The 18,790-nt window shown below is 40.8% G+C and overlaps 1 protein-coding gene across 2 annotated transcripts in view; it reads right to left on the bottom strand.

Moving 5' to 3' along the window:
• DENND3 (DENN domain containing 3) overlaps window positions 1-18,417 on the bottom strand; it is a 32,115-nt gene extending 13,698 nt beyond the window's left edge. For both annotated transcript variants that reach the window (XM_058803974.1, XM_058803983.1), the window contains exons 1-10: window positions 18,297-18,417; window positions 12,193-12,466; window positions 11,539-11,654; window positions 10,886-11,025; window positions 5,488-5,599; window positions 4,211-4,330; window positions 3,110-3,328; window positions 2,690-2,811; window positions 2,090-2,245; window positions 149-245 (exon numbers count right to left, since the gene is read on the bottom strand). In XM_058803974.1, the coding sequence (XP_058659957.1) occupies window positions 149-245; window positions 2,090-2,245; window positions 2,690-2,811; window positions 3,110-3,328; window positions 4,211-4,330; window positions 5,488-5,599; window positions 10,886-11,025; window positions 11,539-11,654; window positions 12,193-12,466; window positions 18,297-18,380 (1,440 nt within the window). In that variant the 5' untranslated portion in view covers window positions 18,381-18,417. The remainder of the gene's footprint in view (window positions 1-148; window positions 246-2,089; window positions 2,246-2,689; window positions 2,812-3,109; window positions 3,329-4,210; window positions 4,331-5,487; window positions 5,600-10,885; window positions 11,026-11,538; window positions 11,655-12,192; window positions 12,467-18,296) is intronic.
• Window positions 18,418-18,790: the final 373 nt, after the last annotated feature.

The following is an 18,790-nucleotide window of genomic DNA, read 5'->3' as shown; positions in this document are numbered from 1 at the left end:
TTTGCACATTGCAACAATATTCCATTGGAATGTTTATCCAAGAAACACTGCTTCTCATGTAGGATTTATTACTTCAAATTTCCAGATATTGGCATTAATCCTAAAATACAAATTTATTAATAGCAGATAATCACAGCACTGAATTTACCTTTTTGTAGAATGGCTGGTCTCCAGTTGCCCTTGTTTTCAGAAATTCTTCACTGTTAAACACTCTGTGTTCATAATTTAGGTGGTCTTTTACCTCTCTGGAGACAAAAATAAATAAATAGATAAATCTGCTTGGAGATTTGTAAGCAAGTCATACTTTTGAAATAGCAGCAGCCCACTGGTACTACTAGAAACATGCTGCAGCATCAGAAGGCAAAATAGAAATGTGCTGCAGTATTAGAAAGCAAACTCAGTTTTAATGAACAAGTGTGTGTTACTGAATCATAGAAAAAAGATTTCAAATTCTTACAAGTAGGGTAGTCTACCTGCTGCCAAACTTACATACACTGTAAGACTTAGCAAACCATGAAGGACAATCTGTGTAAATCATGATTTAGGCTCCAAAGCTGGATTTCCATTTACATACACAGTCCCTGAATCACACACAACCCACTGGAGCACAACAGACAAGTGCACCTAGATGGGCAATTTGAAAGATGTGACCTGACCTCCCACTGTCCCATCACATTGCATCTGTAACAGGGACATGAAAAACAGGGTTCTTACTACATCTTGTTAAAGTTTATCCAACCATATGGGGTCAGGAAAAGGTATGGTCAATGAAAGTACATATTTCTATCTCATTCTGTATAATTTAGCACTGTCTGCTTTAAACATGGAACCTCCACACACAAAATCACTACAATGCTTTGCTGAAGACAGAACAACTGCATCAGAAAGTTACTTTCCTTCAGTCCTGGATGCTGGCAGAGTTAGGAGATAGAAGAAACAAGGCTGAAAAAAAAGAACAAAGACAAAGTTTGAAGGAAAGGAGAAAGAAAGCAAAAGAATCAACTCCTTTGTGATACATATTATCTCTTAGAGAGCAAAGCATCTGTTCATTTTATGCAGCCAAATGTTCAGTGCATTAAAGAGTTCAAGCTGTTATGAGCAAAAATGCATTTGTCCTCATCTTTGTCTGGAATTATTGTTGCCAAACACTGAAATCCACAAAAATCTCACAGTGGAGATAAATGCATTTCAGTTTCCATAATCAACTGTCTGTAAAGACTGTTCTATTTCCCACACCCAGCAGCTACAGTCCTTCTTGGAGGGTCCAGACACCTGCAGGAACTCTCCTTAAGCTGATCCAATAACAGACACCTGGTATTTGGACTCTAAATTAACCCAGCTCCTTCTGACTGGAAGTGTCAAGGAGAATTCCCATGAGCAATTCAGTAGCTGATCCAAAGGGAAGAACCACCTCCAGCAAGAGGCCACATCATTGTTAAAATGCCAGTCCCAAACACAGCCAGTACCCCACATTTCTGACCATAGAATTATGGACTACCCAGAGTAGGAAGAGACCTACAAGGATTGAGTCCAGCTCCTGGCCAATTGTCCTTTCTTGTGCCAAAATTTGCCCTTGAGCTTAAACAGCTCCTCCTTCATTCTCAGGTGTTGCACTCTCCAGGCATCTCATCCATTCTCAGCCCAAACACACCCAGGTTCTGAATTCTTGTTCCTGCTTTCAGCTCTTCTACCCTGTCCTGGTTTGAATTCATGTGCCTCTAATAGGAGGGACCAAAACTTCACTGATATCCCTGCTGGGCCCTAAGCTTTTCCAAAACTTCACTGATATCCCTGCTGGGCCTAAGCTTTTCCAAGAACTGCCCTTCTCTTCCTGAAATCTTCCTTCAAAAGACAAGCTCAAAAGTAGAAGAGTTTTATCTAAAATATTCAAGTAATGTATATATACATCAAAACATCAATGACTTTTATTCCATCAGGCTACAGGATCTCCTTCTCATATTCCCTAACAAAACCTAAGCTTTACAAAGTATCTATAAAGTAAGACAAAATGAGAATATTTTCACTGATGCCTAAAATGCCTTAACCAGTACCACATGCTCTCACAATAGAAAATATTACACCCACTTACCTGAAGATATTAACAATTAACTGCAACATGGTTTGCTGCACATCCATGTTCAGTTTCTGCTGCCAAGCCCTCCTGCGGGTCTGGAGCTCCCCAAGGTCTGTGCAGGCTCGGAGATGGCAGAGCTCCAGATCAAAGTGCAGCTGCAGACCCTCCACCCTACACACAGAACAAAACTATTAACTTACATCCTAACACCAACAATTTTTCATACCTTTAAAAAAAAAAAAAAGTCATTTAGGGCCATGCATCTTACAGCTAGAGAAATGCCAGATTGATTTACAAGTGCTGACAAGCTAACAAGATTCCAGGGAGCCCCACTCAATTAAATCACAGTGCACTCAGTCTTCTTTGTAAAGTTCAGAGTGTAATGTGCATCAGTAATAAAAAGAAACAAGCATTCCAGTTGTTGCAAAATAATTTGACTGCTTAAAGCCACTTCTATACTAATTAATTGAAATTTTCAATTTGCCCTTTTCTAAAATACAGTGGGGTTTATATGAATGAAATAATATAATAATAATAAATAATACAAAATAAAAACTTTGGAGCATCAAGCATGGTTTATGCACTAAGATAGACACATCTTCAAGATCTTGTCACCTTTTTATGAAAGTTTCTGCTGCTTGTGCTGGAACATCTGGAATCTCAAGTTCCTCTTCAACCATTTTTGAATGTGAAATATCTCCATTATCTATATTAATTAGAATTAAATCTTCACCTTCCTTTTAACAAAAGAAAATAGAATGACTGTACATTTATTGCAAAAATATTGAGTTCTTATTTACATACTTCTCAATTAATTTCATCGAGGATGTAAGCCAGAAAAGGACTGAATTTTTTTCCATAAGTAGAAAATTGTACAGGTAACTAAACAACTACATTCAAGAAAAATAAATGCAATTGTCTTAACAGATGTTAATCCCAGTACATAAAACACTTGGTAATCTAATATTCCCTAATATGGAAGGGGACAAATGCACTGCAAGTAAAAATCAGGAGTGGTAATGGTGTGAAACATACCGTGCTCACTTCATCAAAATGATCAACATGGCATCCCATGAGGAAAGATGTTGGAGCCATCACAAAATCCAGCATTTGCCTGGACAGGATGGGCACAAAAGTGTGCTGCCACTGAAGGGGGTGCAGGTACAGCATAAAGCATTCAGCAATGAGTGTCAGCAGAGCCCAGTCAGAAGAGAAGAAAACAATTCTCTGCTCAGTCAAAATACAGGTCATGATCTGGAAAACAAAGCCAGAATGTTAAATGTTTGCAAACAGGTATCTAGAAAAACTAAAAATGCAAATATTTCATCTGTTTGTGAGAGTCAGCTTCAAAATTCTCATTCTTAGTAGTTATCTTACAGAGTTATAAAATGAAATAATGCCCATTTCAAGATGCATCAGCAGCACCATTTAGGATTTGAGATACTTTTATTCATAACATGCATGTTTGGACAAAACCCCCCAAAAAATAAGGCAGAGCTGCCAACTCTCATGACTGAGGAGGTTTCTTAGAGAAAGTGGTTCAGACAAAACTGATGACCTTAAACAATCTAACTTAACTTCACAGGTGGCCTTTGAGCAGGGAATTGGATCAAGAAACCTACAAAGGACACTGCAGCTTACATTATTGTAAAGCTCTGTGAATCACTGAAAAAAATTCTTTGCAAATAGCTTTTTGTATTTCCACACCATTTACATCTTATTTGTATGAGAGTGCCAATTGTCATCAATCCTTCCCACAGGCCCCTTTCTTAAACATGAAAAAATTACTATAAATCTTGTAGAAATGCATGTAGTGAAAATTCAAAATAAAATCTGTCAGTTGGCTTGGGTAGTTACATTTTAAAATATATTCTGAAGAAATTTAACACCAATTTCTAGACCACAGGCAAAGAAATGTAATATCCCTTAATCTAATCAGGTCCACCAATAACAAAATATCTTTAAGAAGTAGTATAGTTTATTTTGCCATAGCTCTAATATTCAGAACTAAGACTATTCTGAATTCCTGGATTTATAAAGTTTTTTGAGCAAATAAACATCTTGATTTTTTTCCTAAACTACAAATTACCAATACTGTCAATCTCTAAAACATTTAAAAGTATGAATTAGTTTTACCTGCAGCACCTGCTCTGGCTTGAAGCACAACAATGGAAGATGGAGGTCCAAGTCAATAATTGGACTGTCTGGATCCTCTCGTGAAGGAATTATTATTTGAAGTGGTTTCATGTGAAATACCTGTAATAACAGATGGTTTCTGTTTACTCCTTAATGAGAATGTTCCCACAGCACATTTAATTCAGGATTTTAGTTCCAACTACAAAATACTAACTTGAATTGAGAGCAAAAAGACAGGTATTTGCACACTGCAGAAAAGTAAAATAAAAAGAGAGGGAAATATTAAGATGTAATGGTAGTTTGAAAGATTAATATGTACTTGTCTCCTCTCATTCTCATAGGGTGACTGGCCAGTATTTTTTAACATCTTTTAACAGAATTAAACTTGCTTTATTATAAGCATAACAAAATAATTGAATTTATATTTGTAGATACAACTGGAAAATCAAAACTGTTGATAAAATTCATACAGGAAACAGAAAAAACTATTAGCAAAATAAGTGAGCATAAGTTGCCATGCTAAGAAAATAAAACAAGCCAAAAGGATGAGGTCTCTCAGAGTTTCAGATACTTCAGCTCAAATCTCTGGGGGTCGGGCCCTGCACGTGCTGCACATTTCAGCACTCACAGCTGGTTTAGCCAATCACTCAGATATTTTCCAGCTATGCTATTTTTCCTCCCCTCCTCACCCCTCATCCCAGGGTCAAGGAAAGCAGCTAAGGAAGAGCCCTTGGCTGAAGTTCTGCTTCCCCAGAAGGCACTGCAGTAGATAACAGAGTGTGTGCTGAAATCACTGACCCAGCTGCCATCTGGCTGGACTTGGGAAGGGTCAGAAAGGAACAAATACACAGCACTGCATACAAATGTTGATGTGAGTTTCCACCCTCAGCTTGCTCTTATCCAGGCAGCAGCCAATTCAACATTTCATCCCCTGCACACTGTCCTGCTGCTTCCAGACCTGCCCAGGCATCATCTCACACCACACATAGTTGGCATGAGCCAAAACCCTCCCAGAGGAGTGTTGAAAACTAAAGAACATGGCTGGTATGCCAGCACTCCAGCCTGAACCATGGTCACACTGTTATTTTCTCTATTAATAATGATTGATTATTAGTAGAGCCTGGTTTTTAAAGCACAGGTATTGACATCAGTTCCACATCACCAAGTAATCTCTGACCTGACACTCATGAATGTCATCCAGTTTATTGAAAACAGCATCTCAGTATCTTAGAAGGCATAATGTTAAAATCATGATGAAATTCAGGAGGAATAATTACCAAGTGGAGTGATCCTGGTGGGGGACTGGGGATTAAAAACAGCTTTGCTGCAAATTCTTTAATGTGCTCCTCGACATCTAAATCCCTCAAAGGTCGTAGCTGCACTAGTAAGCTGTAATTAAATGATAGGAAATTACTTATCAATAGTAACATGCAAACACAAAAAACTCTTTCTGCTGATAATCTAGAAAAAAAAATATTAGGAGTAATGAAGCTATTATTTCTGCTAATTAATTTCTAATTTATTAGATACTTCAGCAGCTTCATTAAATTTTAATGATGCTTCTGTGTCAGAAGCAGAGTTTTTTTGTACTCCCATGCATAAAATACTGCTGCATTATATCCATCAGGGGACACAGCACAGAGGTTTGGTGGCCAAAGGAAACCATGTGTGAGGTATAGCTACAGCATCTTCTAGAGACTGCTTGAGGAACCAACAGCCACAGCTGCAACACCTGGTGCTCCTCCATCCCCTGCATCAGACACCAGCTCAGAGATGGAAAACAGCACCAGAGGAAAAGAGAGGTTGTAGAACCAAGTTTGACTGCAGAGGACTGTGAAGCAAGAGCCATATTTAGCACAAGGCTTAGGCCTGTATGGACACTGCTCTTTGCTGTCATTCCTGCCCACACAAAGAATAAGAACATTTGTGTAAACCTGCTAAATATTTCTGGTTTTAAATTGCATTATCCTAACAAAGATCACATGGTTCACATATTACCCCAAATAAATTCTGTTACATTTAAACATACACACAATCAAGACTGAAAACTACTAACTCCCACAGCATTTCTGAAATGTAACAATTACCAAGTTAGGTATTTGTGGTCACAAAGGGTGTTTTGTTCAATATAAGATTCACTTGCATGTTTATAGGAAAAAAACCCAAATATTTACAAAATCAGAAATCTAGGCCTGCAAATCTATATATAGAGAAACCAGGAACTGAATATGGTTATCTTCTCCCTGGAGGTTTTACTTCAGTTTGCAGCTTTACTGGTTTCCTGCAGAAGAACACTTGCTCTTCAGGAAGGAAGCAACTGAATAGGTTAAGAGATAAATAAGGATCCAGGAAACCTTATTTGTGTACAGCATTTAGATTCCAGAAAAAAAAATCAAAATATATTCTGTCATATAGTACAGCCCTTTCAAATGAAATATTTAAATTCACAAATTTTCCTACTTGAAGACAGTCCTGGGCTGTTATATAAATATTCCCTAAAAGTCTATTAGCTCTTCAGGGGGTCAGAGAAAAGAAGAATTATCAAAGAAAACCAGACAGTTGAACCAATAATTTAAACAAATACTGTGTCACAATTAGTGATGCCTCAGATTTGGCCACACAGAGTAAGCAGACCTGCCTTTTTTTTTTTTCCTTGGAGACAAAAAACTCTTATCAAGACAGTAAATGTCACAGCAGACACAACATGACAGAGAAAGCAGCAGATGTGCAGAGAGGACAGTCAGAGCTCCCTGCTCAGGACATGGAGCCCCATCAATGCAGCCTAACAGCAGCTGACAGCTCTGCACTGCAAACGTCTGCAGAAATAAATGAAGTAATCTCTGAAACACTCAAGTGGAGAGCTCAGGAGTTTATGAACCTTTCATTACTGCTATTAACTGCCCACAGACAGGGGTTTCAGAAAGCAAGAGCAGCTCAGAATGGGCCCTTTGTAGTGCCTCGGTGCTGGCAGCTATTTGCACACTCCACCTTTTCTCAAGGCAGCTGAAAGGACGAACACACAGGTTGGAAGATTTACTGTTTGAATGCAGCCTATTCATCCATCCAAGACAGGAGTTCATCCAGGAGATTACTGCCAGGAATATTTCACTTTTCATGCAGTATAACAGATTAAGGTAATATCACATGTGCAACGTGGCAAAACCTCTGAAGTTTAACTGAACCTTTTCAAAAAAAATGTAGAATAATCCAACAGTCACTGTGCTGTGAAAACATTTAGGTTCACATCTGCTTGCTCTGGAGAAAGGCAGACACACCCCACACAAAATGTTCTGGATTTGAAAGCATTGAGTGCTAGCAATATGGAAATTAGTTATAAAATTAATAGCACAGAATACCAAGACCTTCATTACTATGATGACAGCTTGCAGATTCCCTTGCAGTTCAAAGCACCTACCTGAATTTATAACTTGATGTTGCCTGTGCATCTCAGCTTGGTTCAGTTTTCAGTTGTGATTTCTACTCTGCCACTTGAAAAAGTTTAGGAACCTGGATTTTATCTAGGAATACTTATGTAAAAAAATACTTTTGATGATTGTTCTGACTGAAAACAAGTACCATCTCACCTCTAAGTAATTCTGTGCACTTAGGTACTGAAGAAAATAATCTATGCACAGATTTCTGGAGGAAAAAGAAACCTTTTGCTGCAAAAAATCATCCTGGATGGAAGGAGAACCCCTTTAGATGTTACTTGAACATCAGATCTTCAGGAACAACAGCATTCTTGCACTAGGTATCACAATGAAAGGGCTACACACTGGAAATAGGTGGTTTGAGGTCCACCAGCAAGTGCTTTCAGAACTCCTGCCTGGAGAATGATGAATCAGTTGAAGCATCCTGCAGAACAGCTCTGCAGCCTACCAAGGATACAAGTGTGCTGTTGAAGGTGTTATTATTTGTTAAGTATAAGAGGCACTGCTACCTGAGTACATTCAAGCAACAAAAACACTTAATTAGATTATTAACCCATTGGTCACCTGATGACACACAGTAAGTCCCTTTCTGGTTTACAGAATCACAATGTCAGTGCTTTGTAATGTCCCAAAAAGTCAGAACATCTGCATCTGTACAGGGCACTACACTCAAATATCTCACAGAGGTCTTGGCTGCAATTGTTTATGTTGCAGCCACACACCCCAGCAGCTGTTTCATACCACATGGAAACATTTCAGTAGAACAACCAAAATAAGGAAAACCTGCACCTCTCCACCCCTTCCCTCCCCTCCACCCTAGTGTACTCGGGCATAGTGAAACACTTTTTCTAAAAAAAAAAAACCCAATACACCAAAATCAGAAGGGCAGACATTCTGAAATGAGCCATTAAATACCATAAAGGAAAAGGAAATTAAAAAAAAAAAAAAAAAACAAACAACAGAATAAATTTTAATGGAAACCTAATCAGTGGAGTTTCCAGCACCATGGGAAATGCCAGCTCCAAATTCAGCTCTGTCACTGGCACTCACTCCCCCTCCAGTTACACACACTCCCATCTCACAGATGCAACAGCAAAAAGGGGAAGAGCTGTGCAGCTGTGTGAAAAATTCCCCAGTTAAAAAACCAAGACAACACACAAGACTAATGTAGAAGGTTACTGTCCTGTTGAACTTCCCTATAATTATTAACATATTTACAAATCACTCAAAGCTCAGATTGTACAGCACTGATCAACTGAACTCCTCTCAGAAACCAGTACAGACTCAAAAGACAAATCTATGGACATTAATGCTTTAAATAGGTGCCAAATCCTACTAGATAAAATCAAGGCAGAGGTGTTTCATTATAATGTTTAAATAGTTTTCAAGTTTAAAATACCCACCCAGAGGCAGAAGCAGATCTAGGGGTTAATTCTATCTGGTTACTGTCTCCTCTAAACAGATACAAGAACTAGAAACACTTTTACAACATCTGGAATTTTCCATGGCTGTCCTGAAGATTTTCCCACTTCTCCCTCAGTGGGCTCTTCTAAAATCCATTTGCTAATTGACTGCTTCTCCCAGCTCAGAGATGTCTCACTTCATAGAAGAAATGACTCTTTATGAATACTCTACATAAACCACTGATGAGCACTGTCAAACTGAATCCATCTCCCACCCAGTGCAAAGCTGGTATGAGCTGAGCCCTCTCACAGGCTGAGCTGGCAGTAGAAAAGCAGCAGGAATCTACTATAAAAGCTGGATGGAAACAGTAGGCACAGCTGTAGTCAGAGCTGGAAGGGTTCCATGTGCAGATTAGCAGCAACTTGAGATTTGAGACTTGTAAAAGGCAGCAGTGAATCAGTTCCTGCACTACCAAGGGCTGATGTAATCCACTTAAATATAAAAGGAGGGGGGAGTGATCTGAGCAGGAAAGGAGAAAGGAAAACAAACATTTCCTTTTTATTTCACTGAACATTTATTTTGATTTCACACTGACCTGTGCACACCCTGTTTCCATTATGCTGAAGTGCCTTGTCCACATTAAAGTCCTTCACTAATGCTTTAAAAATGACAGAGCAGAGGTACATGTCCATAAAAGGGCTGCCAGAGTGGCTCATTTCTGATCTCACAGCCGTTTTGAGCCAATGTCTAAAATGCCCAGGAGGAGGGCACTGCCCTGCCCCTCCAGGGCTCTCCTCATGCAGCCCAGGAGAAGGAGTCAGTGCTCCAAGATCCAAATCCACAGCACAGGGAAGAGGAGGTGCATGGCTGGGAAAGGAGTGCTCAGCTCTCATTTGGGCTGGAGCCAGGTCAGGGCTGGGGATGCACCTGAGGTGGCACCCAGGGAGTGTCCCCTGCTCACCTGCTCAGGATATGAGCACCAGCAGAGCACAGGGGAAGGCCCAAGCTCCAGCCTAGAACCCCAACATCTTTCAGCTTATGTACAAGAAGCAAACACCTGCAGCTGGGTTCAGATTTGACTTTAGAAAGCTTGACTGAAATTTAGTGAAGAAAACTCTTCTATCTTTGGACAACAGGTCTGCAAGTGAAGACACACAGTAATGGCCAAAGTACCCAGGCAGGTCCCCTGATGTGAGAAGGTTTTAATCCAAAATAGATGCAAATAGATCTTAACAATTTAACAATAAAGTAACCTCAAAATAAGAGAAATCACTTTATAACATGATAAATCCATGTTCACTTACCTTTTACATCATCTACACTGCAGAGTATTTGACTGTTTCTAACTAGTGTATCCTAAGAATTTCTCTCCTAGCTCTACAACATCCAAGTAACCACTCCACTTCCTCAAGTGACTTGGATTATTTCCCTAATGTGTCATTAACTGCTTATTAATACATATATTCATGTTCTTATGACATTTATTTGGTGAATTAGAAAAAGCTTTTTGTGCTTTGAAAGCAATTTTCATAAGAGTGGAAAAAACCACTCCAAAAAAAAGCCAGCAATATCTGTAAAATATCCATTCCCTACACATTAGCAAAAATCCCCAAAGAAAATGAAGACAACATCATAACTAATACCCTTGGTATTCAGAATTTGAACTTACTGTCTGGGCTACATTGACATAGCATTTCTTCTTTTCCTCTCCCACAAAACCTTAACATAAAACCAACCACTGCTTTAGCATCACACAGCTCTCCCGGCTACATCAAGCAAATTCAGGTATTAAAAACCTGCAGCCATTTCCAGCAGAAACACACAGGGGAGCAAATCTTACCAAGAGAGACAATCCTTGAGGGCACTAAAATATGGGTATCTGGATATAACACAAACAGCACAGGGTACAAAGCAGGCAGGCACCTTCCCAGTCTGTGCAGATTCCCAAGGGCCCTGGCCATTGGAGGAGGAGGAGCCATCCTGCAAGAAAACTGCACATTAATGACTTTGTGTTAATTATCAAATTATGGCTGATATTTTCTTGAGAACCTTAGAGATGTGATATGCTATTCCCTCTATATTTCAAAGGGATTTTGATGTCTATCTCCCTTTAGGTCTTCAGAAAAATGTCAGTCTATGAGACTTAAACAAATGTATTAAAAAGAATTTCAGCACAAAATGTATTTAGGAAGAACATCTTTCATTGTTTGGAAAGAACAATCTTTACCAAAAAAAATCATCCAGGGGATAAAGTCTGCTCCTCAATATCCAAATCTCCTAAATGATATCTGTAGCCATTTTTCCTAATGAAATTTGTTCCAAAGTACTTCATTTAAAATGGCACCATAAAAGTGTGATTTGTCCTGTGCTCCTCCAAACATAACAACACACCTGATAACTAATTTGATAAATCAAATCTCACATTATATTCAAAGTGTTTTGCTTTTATATCTTTTAATAAGTTTTAATAGAAGAATGAGTTAAATCACATACTTGCATTGACTGGTAGTACTGTGCAACAACTCCATATGTTCTGTTACCACAGACATCAGTGAAGACCAGGAAATGGATGTGGTCCTCTTTTAACTCAGAAGTTACATAAAGTCCTCCTGAAATGAAGGCAGCAACCATATTTTTAATTATATATTGAACTACAGTTGTGTGAAAGACAATTCATGACAAATACTGCACATTGCCACTTCATTTCAAGAGAAATGTTTCATTTCAAGGGATTAAAATGTAATATACAGTCAATTTGAACTAAGGGCTGTTACAGAGGTTGTAAGCTGCACATTACTGAAGAAGCAAAGATGAAATTATTCTTCATTTTCAGAGGCAAAATATAAGAAATGGGTATAAATCACTTTTTCCCCCAAGATATCAAAAAGGCCTGCACTAATGACACACATACTAAAATTTCTCCAATTAAACCTGGAGGAAACATTCACTACTTCAGGCTTATCAAAATGAAAAGTGAGAGAGCACTCAGCCATTTTGGGGTGAAAAATATTTTTCAAGTGTGTGCATGTTTGCACTTTGCTCAAACCAAGATTTACCAACAAAGGCTAAAAAATAAGGGCTGAACTATGGGTCAAGTATGATTTACATTAAAACAATCCTCAACAAGAAGTGTGAACCCTCACGTACCTGGGAAGCAGAGCTGTGGCAGAGCAATGAGATCAATGTCCTTTGGAACTGTCACATCCTCTGTGTCAGGTGCTTTCTGCTCCCCATTGAGGCTCTTGACATTTTCAACCTTGGGTCTCTCTTTTTTCTTTCGGAAGGAGCGGCGTTTGCTTTTATTCAAGTTATTGCCAGCATGAATCATCTGAACATCATCTCTGCTGATAAAGGGAGGCACAAATACTGACAGCACTTCTGGATCAAGGGGAGGAGGATTTCTGAGTCTTCTTTGAGTGCCCTATAGAAAAAAAAAAAAACAAACAAACTCTGAGATTACACTCATCCTGATATGTGGGGGTTTTTTCATTATTTTTAATCTTGGTTTTCTTCTACCCCTAAAATTGTGAGTTTCAAATGTATTTTTCTGCTTCCTAAAGAATTGATTTTTACTTTTAAGTTTTTGTTTTATGCTTGTTAATGCAAGGAATTCTTCATCATTCAAAGTGTTCCATATCAGTATTATGCCTTTGGCAAAAGAAACTAACAGATATCAAATACCATATTTCCTCCTTTTCAGTGTTAAGATATACTTAAACTATATTTAAAATAAACACTGGCAACAACAAAAAAAACCCAAAACAACAGGCAATAAATACATGAAAAGAAACAGAAGCAGCTGAGCCTCTTAGATAAGTCTTTGTTTGACTTCAGGAAAAGCTTCCTTTCAACTCAGAACAAATAACATGCACCAAGAAAAAAACCAAAAACAAACCCTAAACAACACAAACACAGACTTTCACAAGACAAGGCTTAATTTTATAAGGCAATTAACAAAGCACAATTAAAAACTACAATCATTGTTACAATAAATACAACTTGAAGACACTGAAGCCATGAGAATCCCTCCATGTACTGATGGCTCAGTGGAACAGGCACCCCAAGAGCATGTATGAAATTACAACATTTTGCACAGGCAGCTTTGCAAAATGTGACTGGCCTGAAAGCCCTGACTGCCCTGCAATGAAATGCTGTGCAGGAAGTGATCAGAGAGATTTCCTCATACTGGGGAGCACTTTTTGTATTCTTCACCACACAGCTGAGCCAAGTAGCTGCATTTCCAATTACTTCATTGTCATTTTAATTCTTCCTGCAAGGTTAAAAAAAACAAGTAAAAGCTTTGTTTAACCAACGGATATTTGGAAACAGGAAAGGCGAGCCCCACTGTGGTAAAATGTTGTTTTGTTTTTAACTTTTTGTAAACATCTTCAAAGTCAGAGGAGGTGAAGCTTACATGGTGTTTTTATCACCAGATATGATGCAAGATGCTCCTTGAGAACCAGTGCTGGCCTCACCCATTATTTCCCTATTTTTTAAAAAAAACAGCTACAACATAGAAAGCTCTGTTGCCAATGTTCCACGCTCCAGGTTTTGAGACAGAAGTCTCAGCTCTTACATCCCAGCAGATATGTCCCCTAATAGTTTTTTTTTCCACATTTGAGCATCATAGGAAAAATGTGAAGCAATGTTTCATGACATGTTAGTTATGGTATCTTAAATTCCATAAACTAAAACCGTAATTATAATAGGATATTCTAATAGGATATTCTAAAGAAATTACTTCACTAAAAGTAAGAAGTGAAAAAACACACTTTTAATGAACAAAGAGCCAGAACTAAAATTAAACTGGTGTGGAAAAGAAAAGTTCAGGTAAGTGTCCAGTAGAACATTCAAAAGATAGCAGTGACTTTAAAAAGCACATCATGAATTGAGATACTGAGTGCCACATCCTCACATGCTAAGAACTTCAAGTGTCATTTCCTTAGTGGGCAGCTGACAAAGGCAATGAAGAAACTGGAAACACAGATAAATTCACCATGATCACCCTCAAATTAATGTGCAACTAAACATTTCAGGAGGAAATGAAGAATTAAGGCTCAGCCGGAGGCTGTTATGCAAGAAAAACACAGACAGTACTCCAGCAGCAGCATTTTCAACTTGGCAGATTTGCCCTGCTGAGGTTTTTACACAGAGCTGCTTTGACAGGGCAATCCCTGACTTACACTGAGGCATCTCTGTGCTCCAAAGTGCTGGATGGCAGCCAGCAGTTCAATGGCCTCACAGCCCAACAGCTCCTGAAATGGCAGATCCTTGATGTCTTGAGCTACTCCAGAGACATTAAAGACCATTTTCCCCCACAGAACAGCTCTGTCAGCACTGTCACTGACCCACTGACTCAGTCTCCAGCATTTGAGTCAGCTCACATTAATGTCTTGGCCAAAGTCACATTTTTACTCCTTGAGTTCAGGGATAGTGTATAAGCAGCAACAGAACAACATTCACTTGTTTCTGCTGTTCTTTGAACATTTTATCTTTTCTGCTGCTAGTGTTACTTTTTCACTTTGAAACACTTCCCTTTTGCAGCTTCTTGCTACCAAATCTCCTTGCATCACACATAGATTTTACCAACAGCAGTGGGGGATTTTACACCATCCCCATTTGAGGGTGTTCCTGTAACAGCACTGCTGGAAAGGACTCTGATACAAGACAGACTTTTACAATGACTGCACTATTTAGACACTAACAGCAATGTGTTGAAACCACAAATCAGAGCATGACTTCAGCTATCTGGTGTTTCCTTGACCTCATTCTCTTTCCATCACTGAAGAAGTTAGTTTCACTTTGAATGTCATGAAAGAACTGGTTTCTTTAACAAATAATTAGGCAGGGAAAGTATGAAGCCTCAGAAAAATTAGATCGGGCAGGACAATTAGGTTGTAGTAATAGGACAAAAGGGAATGGCTTTAAACCAACAGAGGGCAGGTTTAGATTAGATATTAGGAAGAAATTCTTTATTGTGAGGCTGGTGAGGCACTGGAACAGGTTGCCCAGAGAAGCTGTGGATGCTCCATCTCTGGAAGTGTCCAACATCAGGCTGGATGGAGCTCTGAACCAAGGTGGTTCAGTGTAAGGTGTTCCTGCCCCTTGGCAGGGGATTCAGAACTGGGAGATCTTTAAGGTCCCTTCCAACCCAAACAATTGCAGGATGATCTCTGCACATTCTTGTGCAACATTTTGCTCAAACTAGTGATAAGGGTGACATTAGGTCTGGTTGCATTGGGTTTCATCCAGCCAAGTTTCAGAAGTCCCTTGAGAAGGAGATTCTTCCTCCCTTATGCCCCAGCCCTCAGCACAACTTCTTCTGGTCTCACTCCTGTTTGCCAGCAGCTCTCCAGTATGAAGGTACCCAAATGTGGGACAATATTCAAGGGTTTTGAATAATAACAATAATAGCAATAATCCCTTCCCCTTGCCTGTGAGCCACAGCCCTGATGATGCAGGCCACTACACAGTTACTTATCAGACAATCACACAACAGCTTGGGTTGGGAGGAACCATAAATTATCATCTCATTTGAATCCTCCTGCCATGGGCAGGGGCATCTTCCACTAGACTGAGCCACCCAAAGCCCCACCCAATTTGACCTTGAACACTTCCAGGGATGGTGCATCCACAGCTTCCCTGAGCAACCTGTGCCAGGGCCTCATCACCCTCACAGTAAAATTCTCTTTAATATCTTATCTAACCCTGCCCTCTGTGAGTTGAAGCTGTTCCTCCCATTCTATCACTCCATGTCCTTGTCAGAAGAAGTGACATTCTACCACTCCATGTCCTTGTCAGAAGTCCCTCTCCAGCTCTCTTGGAGACCCTTCAGGTACTGAAAATCCTCAATAAAAGGTGACCCCAGAGCCTTTTCTCCTCCAGGCCAAACAGCCTCAACTCTCTCAGCCTTTCCTCATATGACAAGTGCTCCTCTAACAATCCTTGTGGCCCTCTGGACCCACCCCAAGAGCTCCATGTCTTTCCTGTGCTAAGGACCCCAGAGCTGGATTAGCACTCCAGGTACAGCAGAGGGGTTGAATCTCCTCCCTCACCTGCTGCCCACATTGCTTCGGATGCAGCCCAGGACCTGTTTGGCTTTCTGGGCTGCAAGTGCCCATGGCCAGGGCATGTCCAGCATCCACCAGCACTCCAAGTGCTCCCTGGCAGGGCTCCCTGCATCACCCAGTCTGTACCAATAGCTGGGACTGCCTTGACTTAGGGGCAGCACCTTGAACTTGGCTTTGGTGATTCCCAGGGCTCTCATGGATTCACTTCTAGGGCTTTTCCAGGTGCTTTTCACTGCAACAAGCACACACTGCTGACTGAGGCTCAATCTGATCACACCTCATTTCTTTCAGGCATCTTGACAGCCAGGGAGGCATTACAGAAGCAGAAAAAACTGTTTTGGTGAAAAATTGTCTGCATCAACAGGACCAGCTCTGTACCACTGACTGTGGTGGGCAGATACAGAACTCACTGATGGAACCTGTCAAAGATCTGAGACATGTCACAGACAGCTTGCACACACTTGCCAAAACCCAGCTTTGTAGCTGTAGATAACACAGGGAAAAGAAGCATCACTTCTGTTCATTTCATTTTTACTAAATAACAACTTCCAGTGCTAAGAAAGAAACCTCTAGCTGAAAATAGCAGCCTTTGATCTTTTCAAACTGAAATCTCAGAGTGACAATTTTCTTGGCAATAAGGATAAGCAATGGATGACAGCCCAGAAATTTCTGTTTCAGAAGCTTCAGTGGAAAACTATTTCTTTTTTTCCTGGACCCCCCATTGACAACAGGTCAGTCATACAAAATTTTTCTTCCTTTGGGGGTGGGTTATATGATTGTCCCACTGATTTCATTTGCTTTATCACTCCACGTTTAAGTACAGCTAAGAATGCACCAACACATTGTGAAGACCATGATTTGAACAACAATCAGGATTTTTACCCCCTGTAAATCTGTAAATATCATCAGAGATCCACTACTTTCATTTGGAATGTTATCTTCTCTCAGTAAAGCCTTTTCTTTCTACAATCACTAAAATTAGTAATAAAAAATATATTCCACTCTCCTCATGTAGACAGTCTCATGCTGCAGAAGGAAAAGGAAGTGGAGTAAATCTGTAAGCTTTCCCTAAGACAGTGACTGAAAACCCCGTGATGCAACAGTGTGCAGGGACCTTACTGAAGTTCATATTGACAAAAGAAAGGACTACTTTGTTTTCTGATACCTTTTTGTATCCTGAGCAAAGAAACAATTCAGAACCTGCAGTATGATCAGAATATCAGAATGGCTTCTGTAGCAAATTTCTTATTTGTTGTTCCAAAGGTTGGTTTTTTTTCAGAAAGCAGTGAGAACTAAGCAAACTGGAATGAATAAGAAATTCTCTTTCCTTTGGGTTCACTTCTCATGCTTCTGATAAAACACCATGTACACACATATTTCAAAAGTCTGGTGCTGACATTTAGGAACTATTTTCCCATTCTCAAGTACACATGAATGAGATCCTGGCATGTGAACCTCTGCTTGGCTGTTATCACTTAAGAAGCTGACATCAGCAAAAGCCGTCTCCTGAGCGAGCGAACAAGCAACAAGCCCAACAAAGACTTCTTTATCTAATGCTATTAGAGCACAATCAAATTCAAGTTCAAGCAGAGCAACTGAGATCCCTGGGAGCTGTCTGGCCTTTTTTTTCCACGTGCTGGCACCACTGCTCTTCCCACTGCAGGGCAGCTCGTAGGTACAGAACAAACCCAGCAGCACACTCGAACCGAGCAGAACCAGGAGGAGAGGGCTGTCATTGTGAGGCCAAATGCAAAAATTATCAACAAATTATAAACCACATATTCAAAGCAGTAACCGACCCACCAGTATCCAAGTGGTTCACGTTACAACAAACTCAGAGCACTTGAGCTCACGGGGATTTAGATCTGGTGTTTCCTGAGGACAAGAGTTACCAGCCTTTATTCTTTTGCTTTTCTCTGCAGCGGAGACAGGTCGTGCATTAACTCCCAGTAAAGAACGCAGCGTTAAAAGTTTATCTGCCCCTGCTTATACAAACCCACAGTGAGTTCTCCACCTAAACTCAGACCTTGGGGAAAGTGCAGCGACCTCACACCGTTACCAAATTCCCCCTGTTTTGCTGACGTTCGCCTGTCAAAACAACTTTCTGTGGGGACATTTCAGCTCCATGCGCCGACAAACCCAGCCCCATGCACCGGCACAGCCCGCTCGAACCCCGCTCACCTGCAGCAGCGCCCGCACCCGCTCTGTGGGCGCCCCGACCAGCAGACAGATCTCCAGCAGGCCCGAGGGCAGCACGTCCTCCATGGCACAGCCGGGACAGGGCGGCTCCTTCCCTGCGGGCAGCGGCTCCTTCCCTCGGGACAGCGGCGCCTTCCCGCCCTCAGCACCGCCCGTGCCCGCCCCGCGGGGTGGGGCGGAGCGCCCGCTCCGCGCACGGGAACCCTCCCCGCCGGTCGCTACTCTGCGCACGTTGATTGGCTGTTCTCCTGTCACTCTAAGGAGCTGTGACCAATCAGAACGGTGGAACGTGTGGTGGGCCGGGCGGGGGCGGGGCTTTGGGGAGGGCGCTGAGGGGGCGGAGGGCCGGGAGCTGAGGTGCTCCGGTCTGAGGTGTTGAGGGTTGAGGGGTGGAAGATAAGAGATGGGAGCTAAGGTGCTCCGGTCTGAGATGCTGAGGGCTCAGGATTGAGGGATGGAAGATAAGAGGTGAGAGT

The sequence above is a fragment of the Ammospiza caudacuta genome, chromosome 1, assembly GCF_027887145.1.
Source record: "Ammospiza caudacuta isolate bAmmCau1 chromosome 1, bAmmCau1.pri, whole genome shotgun sequence".
Taxonomy (NCBI): Eukaryota; Metazoa; Chordata; class Aves; order Passeriformes; family Passerellidae; genus Ammospiza; species Ammospiza caudacuta.
The sequence above is the reverse complement of the archived record's forward strand: the minus strand, read 5'-3'. Positions and strand labels throughout refer to the sequence as shown.